At 39.3% G+C, this 24757-nt stretch overlaps 2 protein-coding genes across 3 annotated transcripts in view; both read right to left on the reverse strand.

Annotated features, from left to right (window-relative positions):
- The window catches only part of LOC139142894 (protein TFG-like), a 30689-nt gene extending 20223 nt beyond the window's left edge, over positions 1–10466 (reverse strand). The window contains exons 1-4 of one of the 2 annotated variants that reach the window (XM_070713080.1): positions 10296–10466; positions 3265–3509; positions 2091–2174; positions 1181–1309 (exon numbers count right to left, since the gene is read on the reverse strand). In XM_070713080.1, coding sequence (XP_070569181.1) covers positions 1181–1309; positions 2091–2174; positions 3265–3478 — 427 coding nt within the window. In that variant the 5' untranslated portion in view covers positions 3479–3509; positions 10296–10466. Of the gene's footprint in view, positions 1–1090; positions 1310–2090; positions 2175–3264; positions 3510–10295 lie in introns of both variants that reach the window. The other variant, XM_070713079.1, reaches the window with a different exon arrangement.
- A 3641-nt stretch (positions 10467–14107) lies between these two features.
- On the reverse strand, positions 14108–22772 carry LOC139142898 (uncharacterized). Its single transcript, XM_070713082.1, has 9 exons — positions 22538–22772; positions 21663–21733; positions 19995–20440; positions 19158–19207; positions 18184–18279; positions 17381–17554; positions 16856–17046; positions 15570–15786; positions 14108–14378 (listed from the first exon to the last, which is right to left on the reverse strand). The coding sequence occupies exons 1-9, from the start codon at positions 22587–22589 to the stop codon at positions 14344–14346; spliced, it is 1332 nt and encodes a 443-aa protein (XP_070569183.1). The 5' UTR covers positions 22590–22772; the 3' UTR covers positions 14108–14343.
- Positions 22773–24757: the final 1985 nt, after the last annotated feature.

Here is a 24757-nt window from a genome sequence, read left to right on the forward strand (position 1 = left end):
CTTTGAATAAAATCGGTTGAAAGATGTCTGAGTTATGGCTCTGTACATGAAAAAATCGTAATAAAATGGCCGCCTGGCAGCCATATCGGATCGTATCACAAAACAAATTGACGTGCATATCTATGACATAGGTCAATGTCCTTGTACCAACTTTGAATAAAATCGGTTGAAACATGTCTGATTTATGGCTCTGTACATGAAAAAATCGTAATAAAATGGCCGCCTGGCGGCCATATTGGATTGTATCACAAAACAAATTGACGTGCATATCTATGACATAGGTCAATGTCCTTGTACTAACTTTGAATAAAATTGGTTGAAACATGTCTGATTTATGGCTCTGTACATGAAAAAATCGTAATAAAATGGCCGCCTGGCGGCCATATTGGATTGTATCACAAAACAAATCAACGTGCATCTGTATGACATATGAAGTAATCTTGTACCAAGTTTGAATGAAATCGCTTCTTGCATCTCTGAGATATCTGCGTGAACGGACGGACGGACGCACGCACGGACATGACCAAACCTATAAGTCCCCCCGGACGGTGTCCGTGGGGGACTAAATAACCCTTTGAGTGCTGTATTTTTTCCCACCAAAATTTCAGTGCAACATTTTACCAATTTTTATGAACTTTTCTGTAACTTTTCTGATAATTTTGGTCCAAATGAACACAACATTTCATTGGCCACAGTTTTTCACAAAATTTTGGCAAAAATCTGACAAAAATTGACTTGGTATATTTTATAAGGTTGACAAAAATTGACTTTGGCACTTAAAGGGTTAAAGAATCATTGCTGTCCTTTTTTGTATAGGCAGAAAAAACTGTGATACAGAACTGTGATAAATGTAGTTCATGATTTTGTTATGTCTTTCCATGATCTCAGTCATAAAACATCAATGTATACACTAAAATTGATAGAGAAAAGTAAATATATGAGATATTAGTATGACTTAGCAGACACCATTCTCTGGGTCAAACAACTTTTCCACTAGAGGTTAGGTCAAAGGTCAGTTGATAGGTTAAAGTTCACCACTAGTCCCTGTGAGTAGCCACCATGCAAAGAAGTCAAAGGTTCTGTGATTTACCTTGCTGTCTGGGTTTTGTAGCTTGAAATGACGATAATAAGTTACTCTGTTTACTCAAATCTTCCCGTGATGGCGGGAAGGGGCTTTTACCTGGGGTCTTGGGTCTGGCAGGTGGCTCCAGGCCATCCAGCAGCTGGTTGAGACGGTTGCGAAGATCTGTGATCTCTGTACGTAAATGCTTGACCTGGTCACTTTCGAGTGGCCTGGGTTGACCATTGACTGTGTATGCAATGATGGATATGAAGGAAGTCATTTTGGTCTTTTGTGATATATATCATACTGTAATATTTTTAACGATATTTCTGAAATATCACACTTGTATTTGCTATCGCCAGATGTTCTGAAAAGAACTTTGTAAGAATTTTGAAATGTTTTGAGGTGAAAAAAGTTCTTGAAAATATTCAACTTGTTGAAAAAGGATTTTTTAAATACATTCTGCCATTTCAAATACACTTACCCTGTATCTACGTTTTTTAACATCACTTATCTTTACAGGCACATTTTGCTTTGTGTTTCGTACAATATAATAATGCACACTGTTTGCCAAGCTGTGGTTTAAATATATTGAAGGCACTGTACTTGTGTCGCTTATGCATGATGAATATTGTGACAATAGAAGCCTTTCAATCTCCTCAATGAGGAGTGACACCCCAACAAACAAACTTCCCTGCGTTAATGATAGAGAGGGTGACCTCTATTTTGATTACGGTACACAGATTTGCACTAATTACATGTCATGGGACATCATCGTGTAACTAGACCACCTTTTACTTTGAGATATTTGTTGTTAAGAAAACTTGTCAGCACTTCCTACAACCTGTTTAAGCAATTTTTCCTGTTTGGAAGAAGTTGATATCATGATTTCATTTGTCACGTGTTGCACTTCCACACTTTTTTCAGGTTTTGAGTTCAATAGTAACAAGATTTCTTTGCCGTGCACCTGTTACAGTCATTCATGGCCCCTACAGCATCAGAACAGAAGATGAAAATTTCCACTCACCAAATAAAGTTAATTTTAAAATTCTGCTACACTGTATGGCAAACGACAAGTCTGAGTTATCACATATCGTAATCAAATCTCCATCTGTTGATAAAAAGAAAAAGAATTTAACATTTTCTTTTACCATGTGGGATGCGCAAGACTGTTCACATTGGAGTATTTTCCTGCCCCGCCTGCATCTATCATCCTGCAAAGTCAGTGACTAGCAGTAATATAACAAACTGGGTGTGCCATGGTAACTTATAGAAATGAGAATGTAACACCAGACCTATTTTTGTGCTCTGCTCGGCAGTTTGAGCACACTATAGACCCATCAAAATATACTGTGTCACTGAACTTGTCTAGCTGGCTTTCATATATTGATACACTGTATTACTGAAATTCATTAACTTGGCAGGACAATGACAGCTTCTAGGAATCTTGAAGAAACTTCCATCAACTTGGTAGGATAAGGGTTAAATACATAATTCTACTATGCAAGTGACAAATAAGTAAGAAGCAAGATACAATATCTGTAATATGATGACTTTGCTTATTCACAAAATACGAGATTGAAGCCTAAGTATGTTGTACACATGTAGTTTCAAGAACAATTATAAAGAATATGAGTGTATTAGAGGACATCAATCCTGGTATTTTGTGAAATACCTTATAATGTTCCATGTACACCTTTACAAAGTTGACTTCTACAAGCAAAGTTGAATAGATAGTGTGTTCAGAATTCCACCAGAATGCAATTTCATAGGTTATACACTCTGGTGTACAATATTACTGATTTATAAACTACTATTATGACGTATGCTCTGACACGTTTGTTCATAAGATGTAAGGGACAACATGTGGACAAATAAATAAATAAATAAACTAAGTACTGTACAATAGATTACTCATTCAATACGTTAGCAAAGAGATCTTTTTTGCATGCTACATGTATGTGATTTTCTGGTAGTAATGAGCATGCAGGCTAACCACAAAGCTGACAGTCTGCATGTTTTGTAATCACTTGTGGTTGCATATTAGTCTTGACCAGGAAACCAGTTTTACTTCTCTGGAACCTTGTGGGATATGCCTTGTCAATGAGTGTGACATACAGACATACAAAGTGGCCCTCAAACAATTTTCAAACTAAAACCACTGAAAGCTAGCCGAGCCTCAGCTCCTTCATCAAACTTACCTTCATCCTTGTACTTGATTCCGACTTCGTCAGTGCTGTTGAGACGGCCACGGAAAACCCTCTGCATCATCAGCAGTAGCTCATCGTAGGTGATGTCTTCATTGTGGATGGGTATGCGTCGTATATCGTCCCCTAGCTGTACCTTGATTATCAGTTTGTTACTAAGGTCTATCTGGGCAAACCCTGTGTCATTGTGTCTGGTATGGGAAGCCATGGTTATCCGGTAATATCACACTGTAAACAGCCTGTACATAAAAACATACACAAATCAATACAATAATTCATTGGACATAAAATGTAAAGTGTGAACAAAATAAAATATCTTCATGTATTACAGTGTAACGTAGAATGCACAACCAAACTGAAAATTTGACACTTATGCTCAACCATATTCTAAGAGTGCTGGATGGCTCATTTATATTGCATTAATTACTAAAGCCCCATTACCTGTATCTTTTAGCATTCTTTATGTGATTTTACTTCTGAACTAAAACAAGTTTTTTGGAATTTGCTCTTTGAGGGGTTGGAATACAAGTATTGTTAACTGCCCAGTGAGACTGCATGTGCAATTTTAAACAAGAAAAATAATAAATATGTGCGCAAACGTCAAATGGCCCCCCCCCCCAAATATAGCAAAACCAGTGTACACCGTGCATATATGCATTTGAATATTCACAGAAACAACAGAGTAGTCCAATGTAATGCAAAGTGTTGAATGTTTTCAACTGGGACATGCTTTGTTTTCTTTTTAGTATGGTGGGAAATAATAATAATGGTAAATTGGTTAAAATGTAAATTTACTTGTCCAATTTTTCACTAAAGAATGTTTTGTAAAGCAGTAAAAGACTATATCCTGTAAATGGGTAGAATTTAAAGAAAACCAGAGAAAATAGGAAGCCTATCTAGGTCAACCAATTTCAAGATTAACAGCTAGTGGGGCTTTCATATTCATAAAAAAAATTCTAACAGTTCATATGTTTGTATGTTTACTTTCTTGGGGCTTAATGTACAAATAATAACAGCCATTTCAATTGTACCTTCAAGGTGTTTTTGCTTTTAAAAGTTTTAACTTATCTATACAGAAAGAAAAAATCTGTAACTATAAAGGAATGTTTTGAAGCTTCTGAAAAATAATGCACTTCTGTTTTGTTTTTACTGCGCTTATATCATACACCAGCCCTATAAAGTTTGGATTGCCATTGCACTATGCAGAGTTCGCGTTTACGCAAAAATCGTGCGTATTTACGCATTGAAATTGACTCTCTACGCATTTTTTTCATCATTATGCGTTTTCTATACGCAAAGGATAACACCAGACGAAATTTGTTGCAACACATTTCTGTCAATCACTCATTTTGTATGGAAAGTTTCGGATTCTCTGGGCGTTGTCTGAAAAATCGGCATCGTAGTCCACACGTTATGTCACGTTAGGCACGTTATCATGTCAGCTGTGCCTATGAATTACGTTGCTAATTTTCAGGCGAGCGATAGTTTCTGAAAGTGAGTGATTGACAGAAATGTTGCGACAAATTATATAAATGCCAACCGTGCACGATCATTGCGTAGTTCCCAAATTTTGATCAAGCACACATGCAGCATGGCGTCGAAGCAGACAAATCTGTTTTAATTTCTTTCAACTTTGCTCTACGAGTCCGTGAAAAATATGATTCATTTGTAGAGCTCGTCGGAATCCCGATAAATTTTGAACACTGCAGAAGTGTCTGGATGGTAACTTGTCGTTCAGGCACCAAGTCGTTTCGGCCCAAGTCGTTTCAGCCTCTCAATTTCCAGTCCCAAGTCACTTCGGCCCAAGACGTTTCGGGTCCAACGGCATCTGTGTTTTGATTTTTTTAAAACTATTAAGTAATTGACTGATCCGTCATATTCGTAAGCGTGACCTTTGCGTTCTGACCAGTACTTTATGTGCATTTTGTGTGAATTTTGCCGTGCTGTTTCCTCACCGCTTTCAAACTTTTTCCGTGTCGGCGGCTATTGATATCGATAAACTTGTGTCACAGATTTGAAAATGATATGAAGTTTTTTCTTACGGTCTCTTCCCATGTTCTCACAAAGATTACGCATGTACGTGAATGTTAGTTGACACTATACTTTTTAGTACTTTGATTTGTAACATTACGCTCCAGCACTAGTTCCCACAGGTAGCCTTCAGCGGTGTCGAAACGTCTTGGGTTGCGGTGCCGAAACGACTCGGACTTGGGGCCTGAAATTGGAAGGCCGAAACGTCTTGGGCCGAAACGACTTGGTGCCGAAACGTCCAGAAACCGTCTGGATAAGCTGCCATAACTCTAACTTTTGGGTTGCCCGATGTGTTGTGACGGTTGCATGTATACCCTTCGCTGTTACGTTTCAACATTGTTCAAGTTGTTCGTTAAACTGTTTTCATTAAAATAATGTTACATCGTACAATCCGAATATGTAGTGTAGGTTTGGTCAACGGCACATTGTATTTTGCAGTAAGTTTTTTCATCAATCGAGTGCGGAAATGAAATTACGCACTCAAATCCAGCCATTACGCAATGTTAGCAGACTAATGCGTATGCCGTATGCGAGGAGAAAAAAGTCACCGCGAACACTGACTATGCCAGTATCCTATGTTTTCTAATAACCTAGGTGGTCTTTTTAATGCTCATGCGCAGACTAATAGAATTAAACCAACAACCTAAAGCGTCGGTGTTTTTCAATGTGTCTTGAAAGCTGAATCTCTCGATGTCAAACTCGCTCCAATTGCTTCTTGAGAGTCATTTTAGAATGGGAAAATTCACAAACAGAGAGGTTGGTCGCCACGGACAAGTAACTTTTGGCTTATTGACCTGAAAATTCAGTCAGTGTTTGTTGAAAATTCAAAGACTTGACCCGTTGACACCAAATATTGCTCATGACTTCATTGCATGCGGTCTTGCCACTGACTTTGCCACTCACTGTCCCTCAACAAGTTAACATTGAAGAGTACGTTTTAGTAAAAGTCCAATTTTATGTGGTGATTTTTAACCACTGGACTTTATTTTTACATTATTATAAACGTTCATACAAAGCACAAAAACCACTGTGTGTTTCTTTTTTTACCGTATCGACATATTGTGAGACACCGTAACTTCACATTATACCTCCATGATGCGATGAACTTTGGTGAACGTACGTTCACCAGCTGAACAGCTTTTTCATATGCAAAATCAGCGTACGGTAATTTATCGGTACCGGTGTATTGTTTGAACTGGATTTTATTGACAGCGATTATATGATTCTTTTCGTCAGCTCTTCATGCAATTTTATGAAAAATCTTATGGAAATGTTCACAATGACATAATATAATTTTTTTTGTTTAAGTCCATGTTCCCTCACCAGAAAATTGCTCTCGTGAATTCGATTTCTAGGTAATTATTATTTGCACTTATCCCGTCGGGCAAGTGGCATCGGAGGTTCACTTGTCCGAACGCAACTTTCACTTGCCCTGGGCAATCGGACAACCCTTAGTGTCTTATCCTGTATAATTTGCAAATATCTCCAATTTAAAATAGCTTTTTTTCACTCAGTTGTGTGAACTCATGAGCTTAAAAAAAAAAAGAAATCTAGCAATGATAAATTTACCATTTATGAAACACAATGTGAATCTCATAGTTATGATGAAACTTTTTTAAACTCCAAAACTTGTCCTGAAATCACAGTGTTCACTTGAAATCCTAGGCTTTAATCTGAGTGGCTGGACAAATTTTACTCAATAAAACTGGATGGAAATTTTTTGCACGAGAAACGTGGATTGTTTTTGCTGACCATTTCTGCTATCAAATTACATATGGCAATTCTGAGTATATATACTGCTCAACCAGTGTTCGAAATACGCCTGTCCGGCAGTCCGAGACTGGCTATTTTTCCACCAGACTGGTAAAATAAAAAAGTTACCAGTCCGTCGGACAGGTTGAATTCAGCGTGGGGTCGACAATTAACTTCGGCCGATTATACTTCATAGACCGTTATGTGATACTGGCCGTCCTGGATAGCGCCACCAACGGTATCTTTGTCCCCTTCCTCAGTTCATGTATTGCAAGTAAGAAACAAGCCGATTGTACAAAATGGCGCATGACCTTGAAAATTAACCAATCAAAGTAGATTTTGCATGAGTTTCAAAGTACTGTAGCAATCGACAATAACACGTAATTGCGCGGAAGTACGTTTTGAGGAATTATGATCCGCTCTTATCTAGGCCTACCAACTCTCTCGACTAAACGAAGAACACCGGAGAAAACCTTACGGACAAACAGGGAGTATGATGCCACGAAACGTAGGAGAACAATTGTTCAGTCATGGAAAATTATATTTAAATATTGGTTAGTTATCGACGATAGTGCTCGCGAGCAGAAGTTGTACTGCAAATTATGCAGAACTGTGTAGGCGCCCATTGCCTAAAACTTGCTGACAAGTACAAAAAATACTCGAATAGTTCATTCGGTAGAGTCTCTACAAATCTCAAACACGGGGCCCTAAAACACATGAAACTTCAGCGGGGCATAAATATGCCAAACAATACCTCGATGCAAAAAAAATGCTGCTCCACGTGACTCGGTAGTGGAAAAGATACTGCAATCAATGAACACTGCAACATTTGATAAGCTGTCTATAAAACTGTTCAGAAACGCTCATGCTAATGCAAAACTGTGTACATTGTGCACCTGTTTCCTCCCAGACTCATGACTTTAAATATATGATTGTATTCTGTTATACATGGAAAATGACAGTACGCATTGTGAATACAAAGTAAAGTACTCACGTATTGTGCAGTATATGTACCTTGCAATTTATGTTTGTTTACAAGTAAAGGTTATTGAAAGAGAAAGATGATTCCATACCATCTCTTACAGACAAGGTAATAGCCTATTACAGTATAGGTAACTCTTAATTGTATTTGATTACGTTTCATTGCAAGGCATAATATCAGGACTGGCAAGTTTTTGGCAGGACAGGCAACTTTTTAAAGTTACCAGTCCTGTTGACTGGTTGATATTTTCCACGAATTTCGAACACTGGCTCAACATGAGCACTTTTCTCTGTATACAGCACCAATATCTTCAGAATATGTGTACAGGTACAGAGTACTGTTAAACATTATGGATATGTGCATAAAAGCTGCATGCTTTTAATATATTTGGATTGCCATTGCAACCAGCACCTTTCAACTTAGCTAAAAGTACATCCTGACCACCTACATGTACACACAGCAAATATATGAAAAAGTTTAAATTAATGGCATCTCACGCCAATAAACAAATTGAGCTAAATTCACTAAACAGGACAATTTTTTTCTATATCATCAACAGGAAATAATGCCATAAGAATGAACAATTGATTATTATCATTGTCATGGTGATTTTTAGGTCTGACTTGTAGATAATTGTGCATTCTTACTACTCAAAATCAGCTTCACATGAGCTGTGTTGCTAAACTGACCCGAATGAGGAATACTTCTATTGTACCTGTAGTAATGCAAGGTACATTGTACATATAGCTATTATTATTGCTATGAGGGATATTGAGGATATTGATGAAAGGGTTGGAAGGTTTTGCGATAAGATGTGACAATAGGCAGAGTTATATAAAAAGATGAAGAAAGATGTTTTACCTCTGGCTGAGAGCCAGATAGCCAAAGCAAGACTACAACCAGTACAACAATGCCAACATGCAATAATGGCACCACCATCCCTTTCAACCAGCAGTAATACCTTCACTTGTGCATACTTGTCTTAAGGTAGAACATCTCGGGGACAGACATTCAGACTCTCAAACTTTTACAATTCTTTTCTGATATACCGCTTGTTGGGGTTCATTTTAAAGTTCTTGGCATAAGAAAACTTTTCATTAGCTCACTTTCTCGAAATTTGAAAATTTATTTTTCTCCACAGAGTTAACACACGGATGGCAGCCATTTTGAATTTTAAATATGGGTGAATGTTGGGTAATTTGTTTCTCCAGTCCCAAAATTTGCACGGTGACCCAGGCCCTGATTTTTATTCTTGATTTTGAAAATGAATGGTTCAAAGATTCCTTTAACAAAGTTTAAGCAAAATCGTAAGAAGTCTTTCACTTGTGAGGTGCATACAGTAAAGTTTTTCAAGTTGAGTCACTCATGGCAGCTACAAAAAAAGACCTCCATTGGGTGATTAGAATTGATTGTCTAAAGATTTAACCAGTACACACCATTACATAATAATAATTACATAGTTATTAATTTAACCAGGGCATAGCATAGCCAGCAATTCAATCTTAAAGGACAATACAAGGCTGCAAAAAGTTTCCTGTATAGATGTTTTTGCAACTTCAACCGTTCCCTTGTTTTTGTGAAACCACAGCACTCTCATCCATAGTCAATGGTGTAGATCCCATTATATAAATACCAGCATGTTGTAACACCCTGATTTTGTCGATATTGATATTGTAGGATCTAAAATAATCAGTCAACCTTTGACCTTCGGAGTTGATTAGCTGACCCATGGAGGTAGTATATGTACCATCTTTTGTTCGTATATACCTCTAAATTATCCACTTTCGATACCCAAAATGAATCAGTAAAAATGCAGGAAGGCATACAACGTTTTGAGTTAAACTTTGGTGTTGACGTCCATTCTAATCAGGGAGTATCTGCACAAGTATGTGTGTGGCCACGTAGCAATCAAGCAGATAAACAGCCTTTAATACATGAATGTGCATCGTGTGTACATGTGGTCAGCTGACCACACGAAATACCACGCCCAACAAAATATCTCCTCACTCCAGAAGAATTGGTAAATTTATCTGGTTTGCGGTCGGTGCTTGTGGTAGAGTAGCATATATTAACGAATATGACTAACGGCAACACGTTGGTGTGCAGTATTACTGGTCATGATTCGCCATATCATGCATGAGATGCATATGCATGACACAATACATGTATATTGTACTAGTAGCGTGCACTACACGTTCGCTCCTGCGACAAAGGTTTAACGCTGACGTTATAAAGTTCCACGGAACATCAAACCACTTACCTATTGTGCCGTATTTAAGCTGCCTTCTAGACCCTAAAATTTTAAGCGAACGATAAAAAAAGGTCCCTTCAGTGGTCGGCCACGGCTTCGATTTCGAAGTCGCCTTTCCCCCAAACAGCCTAGCGGAAGTAGTTTGTCTGTGTGTCCTCCTTCACAGACGTGGAAAGACCCTTTAGCATAATTAACAAGGTTGAGTATGACTGCCCAAGTTCTGCTTTATTCGCACTTTACTTCCTTGCTGCACAGATCCAAACAACCTTGATCCAAACAGACTGTCCGTCCGTGGAGGGACTGTGCTTACAAAACGGTGACGGTCAGTGATCCTATCCACTCCATGTGATGCATACATTTATAACTTTGAGATTAACATAATGTATGCCCCAATTATTATATGCATAGTACGCGGCGGCCGGTACGTATGACTCCACTCGTAACTGTGATAGTGTAGGCCTAATCAATGTCAAGGTAGAGAGTGCCCCGAAAGTGAAAGACTTTTGCTCAAACTTTCTCTAATGAAACTTTAGTCAACCATTCTCTTGCCGAATAATGAATAAAAATCAGGGGTCATGGTGCTAAATTAAAAATACAGAAACAAGTAACCTGATATTTACCGATATTTGAAATTCAAAATGGCCTGTGTTAACTCTATGACGGAAAATAAAATTTTCGAAAGGACAAGATTTTCAAAAAACAAAGACTTTTTAATTTTTTTCTCAGTAATCATAACACTTTTATTGATATGATAATGATTTTCTTTCATTAAAGAGGCACTCCCACTTGGTAACATTTTTAAAACACATTTTTTTAATGCCAACGGTCGATATTTGACGTGGCGACTCCGCGCGGTTCGCGAGATATCGATAAAAACATGTCATTTCTCGAACGTATTTTTCACATCCCGAAGTTTTACGATCGTTTCTGGTTATGACCCGAAATCCCCTGAAAGTGTGTTGTTGTACTGATTGACGATATTCTAAGGAGTCCAAAAACGTTCGAATGACGCAATTAATTTACCTCCTACTGCAATGACTTTATATAGGCCTACATCATTATCAATGCCTTTACCTCTGGTAATTCTTTTTTAAAACTTCTCCTTAGTTTTTGTCGTTTTCATTATTCTCAATCAGTTGTAGTAAATTTTTAAACAATACCACATAGATATCAGTTTTTACGTGTAAAATATTAGTTGCCTCTGATGACTACATTTTGTCGTCTGCCACACAGTTACGCGTGGTTCGATACATAGCGGCCGCCGCGTGTGGTATGCGCGCATACCACGCGGCGGCCACTATGCATACTATGTATCAACCGCACCTATCTGTGCTAGTCACCTATGCGAATTCTGGTGGAATCAGCAAACTTTGTTTTTCGTTTTTTTGCCGAGTCAGTAGGACTCGGCTTTCTCCCATGGGACATGACCGCTCACCGACGAGAGTGGTACTGCTGTGGCGTACAGCAGCGTCAGCGTAGACTCGTACTCCATAGCTTAGTTGACAATGGCCCCAGTGCCGAACGTTCTATGTTCGGAAGCTGAATTCAGGTGGGCCACCGGAATTCAAACTTTAACTTTTTTGAGGACATGTTTTTATCGATATCTCGCGATCCGCGCGCAGTCGCCATGTCAAATATCGACCGTTGGCATTAAAAAAATGTGTTTTAAAAATGTTACCAAGTGGGAGTGCCTCTTTAAAGTGTGGTGATTACTTATTTACGTATGAATAAAAGTATGACCGATTACTTCTTTGCAATAAGAACAATAGGTGGCAGTCGTGTTTTCAGGAGATAAATGGATGGCAAGAACAAGGTCACACGACCTGGGGTGGTATAAATAACGTAGGCCCTATATCTTAAGAAGTAAGATGGGAACGCCTATTTGCATGAGTTAATAAAAAGGCAGTCATGTTCATATCGTGGCATTTGAAGTATAACTGTGAGTATGTGGGGGTATTGTTTGCACCGGGCTTTTCAGTTTTGTACGTGCACAACAAACAAGCGAACAAACACACGATGGATTTTTTTTGCGTGTACGAACCGTTTTCTAAGCGTGCGCGATATGCGCGATATGCAAGCAAATAGTGGACAAACTTTACAAAGACATTGAATTCCCATGCATACACATTAAAACGTAGACTGGCTCAAGTCGGTGAATTTCTAACAATAAAATCAGTTGCTCACGTGTTTCTCCTTTTTTCACTTTTTTCACAAACCTATTCTCGACCGCGGAGTGAAGTTAGTAGGTGAAATGCATACGAGCGCGGTGAATGAGAGATCAGACGATACAGAAGAGCGAATGACACAGAAATTGTGTGGAAAAAAGCAGAACTAAAAGTTATGTCATTTAAGTATATTGAAACTTTGAATATTGTTTTGGTGGTTGAAAAATCCGAACCCCTTCACGGCGCTGTGACGCAAAAATGACGTAAAAAACCGCAAGTACCCGGATGACCCGCGGTCGAGAATTTGGAATTTGGCAGCCCAGGCCAGGTTTTCCCACGCGTGAGGTTTTCCTAGCGATTGCACGCGTTACCTTTGAGTCTGCGCAGACGTGAGTCAGTTTCCGCCGCGGTTCAAAACGATGACGACAACGATGGTGTATCCAATGGCATATTTTTCGAACCTGAACTTTCTTGTATTTTTCTTAAGTTCATTACCAATTCCTGAATTTCTTTCGATGTTCCTTGTCAACCTTGTCTCAAGGGTCCACATGTTTACATGACCTTACTAGTTCGCTCGAATATCGTGAATGACGTGAAACTTACAGATCGAGGTTCGAGATCGAGCGATGCATACGACTTTGTTCACAGTGATGTTGGGGAACAAACTGCATACGATCTCTCGAAACAGCCCAACGGCAGAAAATGAAGTTTGAAATCGGGCGAAGATAAAGTTACGTCACTGCCACACAAAGAAATATTTACCAGTTTCATTTTTTTGAAACTTGCAAAGTCCTTTGTCGGCTTATTTTTGTCTTCAGAATTTTCACATTTTGTTTGGTTTGTTCCTGTTTTTGGTTTGGAGAGCAATTCGTACTTCAGCGAAATTCCTCTGGCACATGTGTCTGACCCTTCGAGGGATACCCGAATGCATCAGTGTTTGCCATGGGGCTTCGAACGTAAACGTCTCGAAATACCCAGTATTGGCCTTGAAAACACATTGCAGTGCGTGCAATGTACAAATTAAGTTATTGTTCAATTATTCCACTCCAGAACTCATCGACGATAACATGAAACATCACACGCTAGGTACTTCGAGACGAGCGTCGGATAAGAAAGAAAGCATTTTGAAGGAAATAAACGAAAATCTCGGAAAATTCATCAAAAGTTACAATTGCTGGCGATTAGAAGATCAGATGTAAAGTTTGATGACATCTTCATCACTTTTGTTCAGGGAAACTAGTGTATTTTCTTATGTTGCTTCGTGTTGACAAGTTGCATGGCACTCAGGCACGATTTTCGCAACAGAGGAACGGCTAGTAGGTCGGCGGAGTATAGTCTTCCTAACCAACCATCGGCAAGCGAATTTTCTGCTAATGTGCAGCGTGGTCGGAAGGTGATATCTGATTGATCGATTGTCACTATTCACAGCAACTTAGGGAGTCTATTCGTATATTTAATTATAACGGTGAGATTCAGCCAACCAATTGGATAACAGCTTTGCACATTGGCATTTTACCAAGGGAATAAAATCGATGGAAAATACTGCGAAAGTTGTCGCCATTTTCCCTTCATTGATCATCAGCATTATCGGAAGGACACGATAGCTGAACATCGGGTATAGTTTGACGTGAAAACAGAAACAAGACAGGCTATAACTTTTTTGTTCTTAAAAGTATTTTAATACAACTTTGCTTTTTCTTCCGTAAAAATCAGATTTTAATTTCACTTATTCTAAAATTGGTTATTTTTTTTAAAAAAAAGGGTTTAAATCACATGGGTTAATGTTCTTGCATGCAGGATGTTGTTAGCAATGACGTCATCACGGGCTTATTTTCAAATGACCAGAAGGTGGTGTCTCATTACATGTGTACAGAAAATCAGCGAGAATCCTTTTACTTGCTGACGCACTCAAAGTCTCCTTTGGCAGCTGTAAGAAGAAAACAAAAAACACAAACATTAACGTTTGAAGTAGTGTGTCCGTATGACTGATCACTATGGAAAACGAAGACAGCATTCTGAGAACTAGTCAGTCTTTCCTTGCAGACCTCGTGCCGATCGATCAAAAGTTCCTAGTGCAAGAGGGGTAACAAACGTAAAGTGCGCCGCCAGCGGTAGCGATGAATATGGCGAGGATCGAAGGTCTTTCTCGCTCAACCTCTAGCAGTGCACTTTACTTTTAATTTTCGAACGGAGCGACATGGTCGTGAGAAAGTGAGAACAGAAACTTGCGCTGAAATATACCTGACGACAGAAAGTGCGAAGAGTCCTTAAAGTATGAGGGCGATGTCAAGAGTTCAATTCGGGTCAAAATATTTCCTGTCGTTTCGGGGTAGGTCGGGTTTTGACACAAAAAGCTTCCCTACGGAAATCGATTTAAAGGGACAAAGTCGGCCATTTTTGATACGAGATACTACTTAATTGTTGGACATGTTGAAAGATACTGAATAAATGGGAAACTATGCATATATTCGACCCCGGTTTTAGACAAATTAAATGAAACCATCGCAAAAATGAATTAATGGTCATGACCATTGATTCATTTTCGCGATGGTTTCATGTATTGTGTCTAAAACTGGGTCGAATATATGCATGGTTTCACATTTATTCAGTATCTTACAAAATGTCAAACAATGTATGTAGGATCTCGTATCAAACAAAATTCATGAATAATGGCCAACTTTGTCCCTTTAATAACCGAATAACCGAAAATCGATTTAATATGTAAATAAAACTGACTGACAAATGCTCCTTTTCCATTGAACAAGTACTAATAGGTGGGAGTTTCGTATTTACTACTTCTCTGACCCAGCCTTTGCATCAAAATGGGGAGTTTTGCTGAATCCGAGAATACGCACACTTATTTTGATATTTCAACATAATGTCATGGGCTCTAGGGGATTGCGCTTGGCATGTGTGTGTGTGTGTGCTTGGGTAGCCTGCAAGAAATGCTTTAGAATCACCAGTTTCGCGTTGATCCACAACTTGGAAATCATATGTTGCGGAGCAAGGCTCTTCTGAGTCTATTGCTAAACTAATGACATCGCCCAAAGTCCTGAGAGCCATGTGCGAGCATGCTCAAAGGTCGTACAGCATAACTTGAAAATTGCGGACTACTTACCGTGTTCATGATGTGATTTGGCACAGAGACCGTAGTATTCACCACTTTCCTTCATCTGGTGTAGATGCGCGCTGAACCATTCAGGCACGTTGCTGTCCTTGCGGGTCATCACGTGGAGGGTTCCACCAAGACCACATGCTACACCTTCGCCGAGTTTCTCAAATCCGTGAGCTTCGGCTTCCGCTGCGCTGAGGTCGATCAGGAAGGCAGCAGCCAACTGAAAATATCAAAATGTAAAAATAATCAAACATCTTTCTATGGAGAAAAATATGAAACTATCTTCGAAGCAGAGCTCGGACAAACAAATCCCAGAAAGATTATGGTTTCCGCGATTCCCTCCATGGAGTGAACGACCTTTGATTTTCTATCGGGAGTATGGGTTGGGCTCAGTATCGTCTCATGTTCATAATCACATTTTTCTTGGCCTTGAGAGAAATCAGTTAACCTCTAAGGAAACGACTCTGTCAGAGACAACATGTCCAGTCTCTGTATCAAGGGAGCACTAAGTATCTTCAGCGCCTAAACTTGCATTAAATTTTAAAACTCCTCAATGGACTTGTCCTTCAAAATGGCCACTAATCCTGTGTGTACTCTATCCATGGCCTCATTTATTTACGCAAACGATCTATTCAAGAGAAAAATATGTTTCAGAAAATCAAGACCGCGAACATTTTGTTTAGTTCAAACGCTTATAAACGAGTCCAAGCTAGAAGCAGCTGGTGAAGTATTGAATACAATTTTAGTGTCCCACAAACCTTTTCTATGGCACATATTCTACCTTTAAAATTGTGGAAATTTAATTTTTTTGGATTTTTTAGAGTTTTTTGGGGGGGTCTGGAAAATGTCATGGTGTCTAAACAGACATCAAAAGATGGAACATCCTTTGACGTAGCTACTGGCTGTTGCCTCCTGTCAGATTTACTTGTGGCTTTGTGGTTTGGAAATGCTGAGCATCAATAAGGGCGTCAAATTGAGTCTATAGCTTTCTTTCTCTGTAGTTTTAAATTTTGTGGTACGCAGTCTTGAGCTTGTCAACTGACCCCGCACAAAATGTAGACTGCATTGTAATTGTTGACAAGGGAATTCTGGCCCGAACTAGAATTACAAATGTAAACCGTAAGTAACAGCAGTCACGGTGAACTTGGCACCCATATACGCTGTGTGTTCACAAGCTAAAAGTAGGTGTGGCAGTGTGGCACGAACTTGCAACTGACATACAAGAAAAAGAATTGGTGAAAAAAATAATAAAAGATGACAGCTACTGGTCCTTGCAAGTGGATACGTACATTTCCACTTTCAACGTTTGTGAAGAGTTCCTTTCTGGTGTCATAGTAGTGGGACTGGTCGGGATGGAGGCGGGCTCCCTTGAATACGTGCTCTTGGGTGTCTTCGTGTCCAAATTCTTCAAGATCTTCTTCGTGACCCTCGGCAACGTGAGCCAAACAGTATTCATCACTAATCCAGCCGTTAAGGAAACCTTTGGATTAAAGGGACAAAAGTACCGGTGCGATTTAATATATATTTGAAATAAAACTCTCTCTCTCTCTCTCTCTCTCTCTCTCTCTCTCTCTCTCTCTCTCTCTCTCTCTCTCTCTCTCTTACATATTCTTGCCCCGGACTCTAGACTGAGAAAGCTTGTACATAGTGAAAACAGCGTGTCTTGGTGTCGTTCAAATTCAATATAGCATCTGTTGCTGCTGCCGGTGCCCGTTGTTTCGACCTTGACATCACACTAGAATACGCCCCATAGCATGCACTCACACGCAAAATCAGGTCTGTACGTTTATATGCACGTTCAATATTATACACACCAATTTGCTTGTCTCCAATATTGTTCATGTCAAAGCCGTCGGGGTTGCCCTTCTTGACGTAGAAGTGAGCGTTGTGTTCGATGTGGGCGAAAGCTTCTGTGAAGGCGACGGAACGCTCACGTTCGTGACTTCTGACCCAGGTCACACAGCCATCGTAGTAGTGGTTCATCAGACCTGTTGAGAATGTTACAGAGAACCTGTTTACTCTCGTATTCCGAATGGTGAAGAGTTGTGCGAATGGTTGCTAGCTTGCACGGTTGTGATTGTTACTTTTATTTTATATTATTTAATGTAGTATTTAAGGAAGAACGCGCCTAAATTCGGATTCTCTACCACTTGTTCGGGTTCATTTTAAAGCTCTCGGTGTAAGAAAACTTTTCAACGACTAAGTTTTTCGAAAGTCGATTTTATCCTCTCCATAGCGTTACCACAGGCATGGCTGCCATTTTGAACTTCAAATATCGGTAAATCTTGGGTACTTTGTTTCTATAGTACCAAAATTTGCACGGTTACCCCCGATTTTTATTCTTGATTTTGAAAAAGAATTGTTGAAATTCTCCTTGAGGAAATTTAAGCGAAAGGTTGAGTCTTTCACTTTCGAGGTGCACACTACCTTAAGTTCACTGTGTGGGTACATTATAGGTTTTACACCAGTTTAAAGATAAACTTTAGTCTTTTTTTATCTTTGCCCTCAGTTATTTTTAAGTTTAATGTGGCATGGTCCTCAACAGACATTTTGGTCAGGCCCATCCTTAGGTCAACTGGTAGGCCGGGAATTGCTTCTAGTGTAAAGTTGTACCTACCATCACCAGCTCTGGAGTGTTCACCGTGGACGTGAGAATAACAGTTGGAGCCAGTGTCGTACATGATAGCGCAGTTCTTACCGGCGTGCTTACAGACTGCAAAAAAAAAAGGAAATTACGGTTAAAAGGGATCATAAACATTGAGTGATTTTTCTCTATGAGAGACCTGACAACAGAGGACGGTCACTTGTCAGGAATCCTTGTATGCCATTATGCTTCTACAGTAGGAAAGTGTCTGAATTGGGCCTGAATGTGCCCCGGAATGAATTTAGGTCTCTCAAACTCTGAAAAAAAACGCCAGTTAACGCCCGTTCTATAATGCCTTGATTTTATAAAATCGAAATCCAATCGTCGTCCACAGAACGGCGGCCACTTTGAAGTAGATTCACTGAGCAGAAGTTTCGATAACGGCCTGGATTTTATCTCTATGAGTTGGAAACCTTCATTCCTAAGTTTGCCGACGGTTTAAATTCATATTCAAGCCCTCTACAGACGTACTAAGCATTTTAAAAATTGACAACAAGAAAATGTATAGTGGGGATAACAAGTTAACAATCGACATGGATATTCTGGCAAACTTTAATTTTGGAGAAGTCATTCGTATAGTTCAATCTCATCGGTTTTTTCGACTTTAGTCAATATTTCATGTTAGCTGTGACCTTTTGATTCAATCGTACAGTAGGTCCTTGGGTTTAGATATACGCGACATCTTACACACGTGGAATCTTTTAAAGATTTTGACTGGGAACAGATCTAAATTTCAGTTGTACCGATTCAACCGTAAAACTTCAATCCATATGCATAATTTGACACACCTGTATAATGTTTTCGTTCCTATAATCAATGGACTTTAGGAATTTTCGCAAAAGTTGCAAAAATTCAAATTTGTATCAGTTGATTCTAACTCCGACTGACATCAAAGCAAGGTCAGAGTTCAAAGGTGAGAAAGGTTTCCGATTCTAACACGAACTTACCTGCGTTGACGACGTCAAGACTGAAACCTCTCATCTCGTTATGGTCATCTCTGAAACAGTAAGAAATCATTGTAAGTACGCAATGGGCCATCTAAGTATTGTTTTAGGTGGTAATATTGACCACATTTAATATTTAGCCCTAACTGCAAAAACACCATGCCCGGTGCTACACATGCCAACACAACGGAAGAAGCCAGCCCAAGGCCCGAGTGTTACAATCATTGCAGTTGTTTTAGCTCTGCCATAAAGTCACTAAAATCTAAAAGCATCTGGTGTAGCTACACATTTTATAAGTATTCTCCAACGTTCATATTTCTATAAACCTACTGAATATTTTCCAAAGTGAAACAGGCTCCGAAAACTTTTTAATAGTTTACAGTTTTTTATTATTCCTGTAAATGATCATTCTGTCCGACGAAGTCTGACGATCCTTCTCTGCATATAACTTGTTACACCCGACGAAGCTAAAGTTGAAAGCCGGGTATGTGCGATCGAACGAACGAAAACCAACACTATTTGTACCAAAAGACCATTTAAGTTGTTCTTTCTAACCCCCAGCGAGATTTTTCGATTTTTGTATCCATTACGAGTTCCTGGACATGGTAAACCTATATCTATTTTGTGCCTGCGATCACCGATCGCCTGACAAGTCACCAGACTAATTATACAATTTGGTTTCTTCTTTTGTTTTTGGCCAATAGCAAAGGAGAGAGACTGAGAGGTTAATCGCTCGAGGGCGCTCTATACACTCCCGCAAGACGGTATCGCATAAAGAACGCCCTCGAGCGACGCATCTTTCAGACGAGAAAGGAGAGAATCCAAGCGATGTTTACTTACATGTATTCTAAGGCACAGTCGCAGCCAAGGGAAGTGGCGAAGGTGTAGACACGGTGGCTTTCTTTAGTATCCTTGACCTCCTTCAAGAATCTTTCTCCCATGCGCTTGCCGAGAAGTCGGAAAAGGAGCATGTTGCGGACAAGGCTGCCAGTTGGGCGTTGGAGGCCGCTCAAAGGTCCGGCGCCGCTTGCACCGCCGAGAATCCTACGGAGGAACATCATTCTTGCGAGGGGCTTATCGGCGAGAGGGCCATCACCTTGTCCACTCAGAAGTTTGCCAATTGGTCCCAGTGCGCTCTGTCGTAATTGTTCCTCTACACTGCTGCTTAAACCGCCCTCTTCTGAGCTGTCGTAGATGTCTTGGTCTCCTTCTTGACTGCTGCTGATACCACCCTCATCGCTACTGTCAGCTTCCTTTGCCATGTCGCCACCATGGCCAAACAGGTTCTTTGGAGAAAGACAAAGAATTATTGCAGAAAAATATACGAAAAAGTACATATATCGAAAAGAGGATCGTAATATAATCTTATGTTATGACATCCATGTAAACGTTGGAAATTGGACATTATAAGATCCGTAGACAACAGGTGTAAGCTTATATTTTGAAAAACACACTCCTTAATGTACGGAATGACCCACCGTCAGGTTGGCGGACAGATTATATATATATATATATATATTATATATATATATATATATATATATATTATATATATATATATATATATATATATATATATATATATATATATATAAAGATAGATAGATAGATAGATAGATAGATATGATATATAGATAGATATAGATATATTATATATACATATATACTTATATATATATATCTATATCTATATCTATATATATATATATATATATATATATATATATATATATAGAGAGAGAGAGAGAGAGAGAGAGAGAGAGAGACAGAGACAGAGACAGAGACAGACAGATAGGTAGGTAGACAGACGATAGACATGCCAAACCTCTGAGTTCATATTCACATAAACCTCTTTTCTCTATACGAATCAAATGGCAAGCAAATAATTTCATACACCGAGAGCAAACGACAGAGGAAAGTCACGTACTTCAAAGGAACAGCGAGTATTTTTTATTTTGAGATGGTTGGGGAGCAACAGTTAATTAAGTCTTGATCAACAAACTCTAGAGGGTGCTATACAACCTATCTATTACTGGAAATTGATCCTGACGGCGGTTTGTCTTATCTTACTTCCGGTGTATGTGATTCGACCGCCAGTCGGCTTATCAGTGATAGATTTATGTCAGTCATCACTATCGGCTTGTCTGTCAATCAGTCCTGTGATACCACTCTTCGAAAGGGTGGTTTGCAAACATTTTGACCCAGAATCCGTTTTTTAATCAATCTGTAATTACTTTGACTGTACCATTCTTTGAAAGGGTGGTGTGCAAACATTTTGATTCCGAACTCTTTCGTGTACTCAGCAATAGTCTGACGCATACATTCAAGGATCAAATGAAAGATTTAAAAAACGACATAGGTATACGAATAAAAGGTGGAATCTTAGTTTTCTAAGATTCTGACCTCGTCACTTCAATTTCTATGGGTTTTTCGCGATACGATAATGCCTGCAAACATTGTTTCAAAACACACAAGGACGAAAACCCGAAGAAAACGAAAGAAGCTTACTTCTAGGGCATGGAAGAGGTCGCCATCAAGAGGTCCCCCAATATCATCTTCAATTCCTATGTATCCATAAGCTGCAATGAAAGTGGTAAATAATAAAACGCAAAATAGCTGAAAGAGAGGCTAGAAGTCGTGCAGCGACGGGAGACAACGCAAGAACGCGCACAGAACGGGCTACCTGGGCAAACGTATTTGATTAAACGCAACTGTGGCCATAGAGCCACAGCTTAGACATAGGGAAGTCTATCTATCAACATTTGAAAAAAAATTGCCCGTCAAACGATGACGCTACAAAACAGAAGTACAGTGAAGTATATCTTCGGGCACAGACATAGCAAAAGACAAATATCATTTTGCATGTATCTTAAAACACATGTACGTACTATAACACAGTAATGAACAGGGCAAAAAAATTTTAAGGGACAATTAATTGTGTTACAAACATTGCTTTTAGTTATTTTTAACTTTTGACGAGAACTATGAAATGTCATCGACTTTGAGCAATGTTTATTGCAATTCATATCCCGGGTCGACTTCTTCATCGCAAAATAAAAAAAAAATGCAAATCAATTTTCAACTGTTGTGATGATACTAAAATTCAAAAAAAAAAAAAAAAAAAAAAAATTCCAATGCATGTAAATGTGCAAATCTTCCAAGGTTGTGAGTACAGGAATTCACACTTGCAATCGGGGTAGAAGGAATGAAAAAGAAAAGTATAGTACTTGCATAAAACGTACACACTGTGCATGCAGTAAGGTAATTTCCGAAAAAAAAAATATCAGAAAAGAAACTTTGTTGGTTATGAGAATGACACATCTCAAAACGTTGAGAAAGCGTCTGCATACAGAGAGTCGCGCTCTATAGAGTCTGTTACTCACCATGGGCCAAGAGGCCAAGGCACATAAGCGCAAGTACGGAGAGACGAGCCATGGTGCTTACAGAACCGGTCCGATGCAAAATGTGCGAAACCTATGGCAGCTACAGGTAGACAACGGCCCTGTGCAGTGATTGATAATTCTTTGTGTGATTTTTTTTATATCAGGCGATGCTTGTTGGAGATAACGGAGTTCCGCTGCTCGACCGGTCTGGTCAAGTGACCACAGCGGTAACAATGGACAGCTCTGTTAATTTATAACTTTTATGACCTGCTCACACGATGGTCGAGGTCAACACAAACAAAAAATACCAGGCCAAACAGAATCTGTGTCTGACCCCTCATTTTTCTTTTGAACGAAATATTTATTGCTCTAATTGATTGATGAACTGGAAAAAAAAATCAGGTCAAGCTTCTGAAGTTTATAGATGAACCGTTATATGCATTACGCTGAGTCAGCGAAGCATATGCTTGAAAAATTTACTAGTATTACACTAACCAGGATAAACTAATATAACAATATCATGTGAATAAAGCACCAGAAATCCATCCAGAACTCTCAAGGCCGGTCAATTTAAATGATCATCGGGATGATGCAGCCAGTTAACGAAGCAAAGGTCGACGCTAAACTTTCAGCCAATCAAAACGCTCGTTACAGAGGCAAGAGCAAGATTCGTTGGAGAGTGGCTCCTGGCCTTGTTAAGGAATGCATCACACAATTATGCCTCAGGTTTTCAAGAGATTTTGGTTTTTGTTCCCGTAAGCGATATTTTGGTCCTTAAACGAAGTAGATTTTTAAATAAATCGCCCAATTAGAGGGCATGTCGAAGTAAAATGCATGTTCAGTTTTAGAGGGCGCTGCATACGCAAGCCGTAAAATACCTGTTAAGTCCGCCTTTCCTATCAAGTTTCTGATGCGTAAAACTGACAGAGCGCCCCCAACCATGCGGAATTGCCATTTGGAATTTTGTACTGAATAGTAAGAAGATTATGACAATCAGCCAAACCACAATCAATAACAATCTGACCAACGCTGGTATCATCAAGTGTATGGTTTCCTGTTTTTAAAGATAAAAATGTCTGACTGTTTTCGTCCGGTGAACTGTCATGCCAAAAGTTTTGGCAAAATGCCCTCTATTGGAAATGCCATGTAGCTAACCTCTCTGATTATCGTCAAGTGTCGGTAATTTCCGATTTCCTCGCCGTATCTCCTGGAAGACGGCCAAGCTTCTGTAAGTTTGGCTGACTCAGCCAAAGAGAGTAGACAATGGATGACCGCTTTGTATGACCTCGCTGAGAGAGCAAGACCATATCGCACCATATTGTAGGTGAGTGTTGTCAACTACTTTAAGCTTGCAAAATGTAGCCAGCTGTATTATTCTAGATTTCTCATTCCCTGGACACCGTCTTGCACAGTAACAGAGTCATGCAAAAGAAATACAGCCATGCGGTAAAATAATAAAAATGGGTATTTTATGTGGTGTCAAGATAACACGATTTAGATCTGTTCTGACCTTGTTTAGTTGTCAAGTGTTTTCAATCTTATAGCTCGAACTCGATCATGGTCAAGGCCATCGAACGTATATATCAAATGTACAAACCCTGACTTTTAAACATGTTATTTTTTGGGAGATCTATCATATTCCATTTGCAGAAACCTCGAGGTCAAACATGTAGAGCACCCGCTAAGAAAAATGGTTCCTTAAGCGGGCGTTTGTTAGAACGAGCAAGGTTTTTCTTAGTGTTTGGCGACCTCATATTTTTATCTTCCTCCATAGCGAGGTGTCCCGGATGACTGATCGAGGAATACAATGCATTTTCTTGAACTCAAAATTTATATCATTTCATATAAGTGACAATGAATTCAAGGTTTATTTATATCGTTCCATATAAGTTACAGTGTGTCGATCAGAAGCTTGGTGTTTTCACAGACATAAAACTGGCATTTCATTTTTATACACAGAAACAATGGAAACGCGAACGCATTGAGTTCCTACACCTCCAGCAAAGTATTCCTAAGAAGCTGTGCCGATAGAGTGAGGCTGTCTCTATTGTCTCCCTTACTGTGAGATAACTCCTTCAACTTTGGGAAACTGTGGTGTGGTGACAACCGCTGGTCAAATTTGACTACAAATCTCTTGACGAGTCGAAAATGTAATAAACTTTATGTCCCTCCAGTCGTTTGTTGTTGTTTTTTACATTTTTGTCGGAAAAGAATGCCAAC

Source organism: Ptychodera flava, chromosome 10 (genome assembly GCF_041260155.1).
Source record: "Ptychodera flava strain L36383 chromosome 10, AS_Pfla_20210202, whole genome shotgun sequence".
NCBI lineage: Eukaryota > Metazoa > Hemichordata > Enteropneusta > Ptychoderidae > Ptychodera > Ptychodera flava.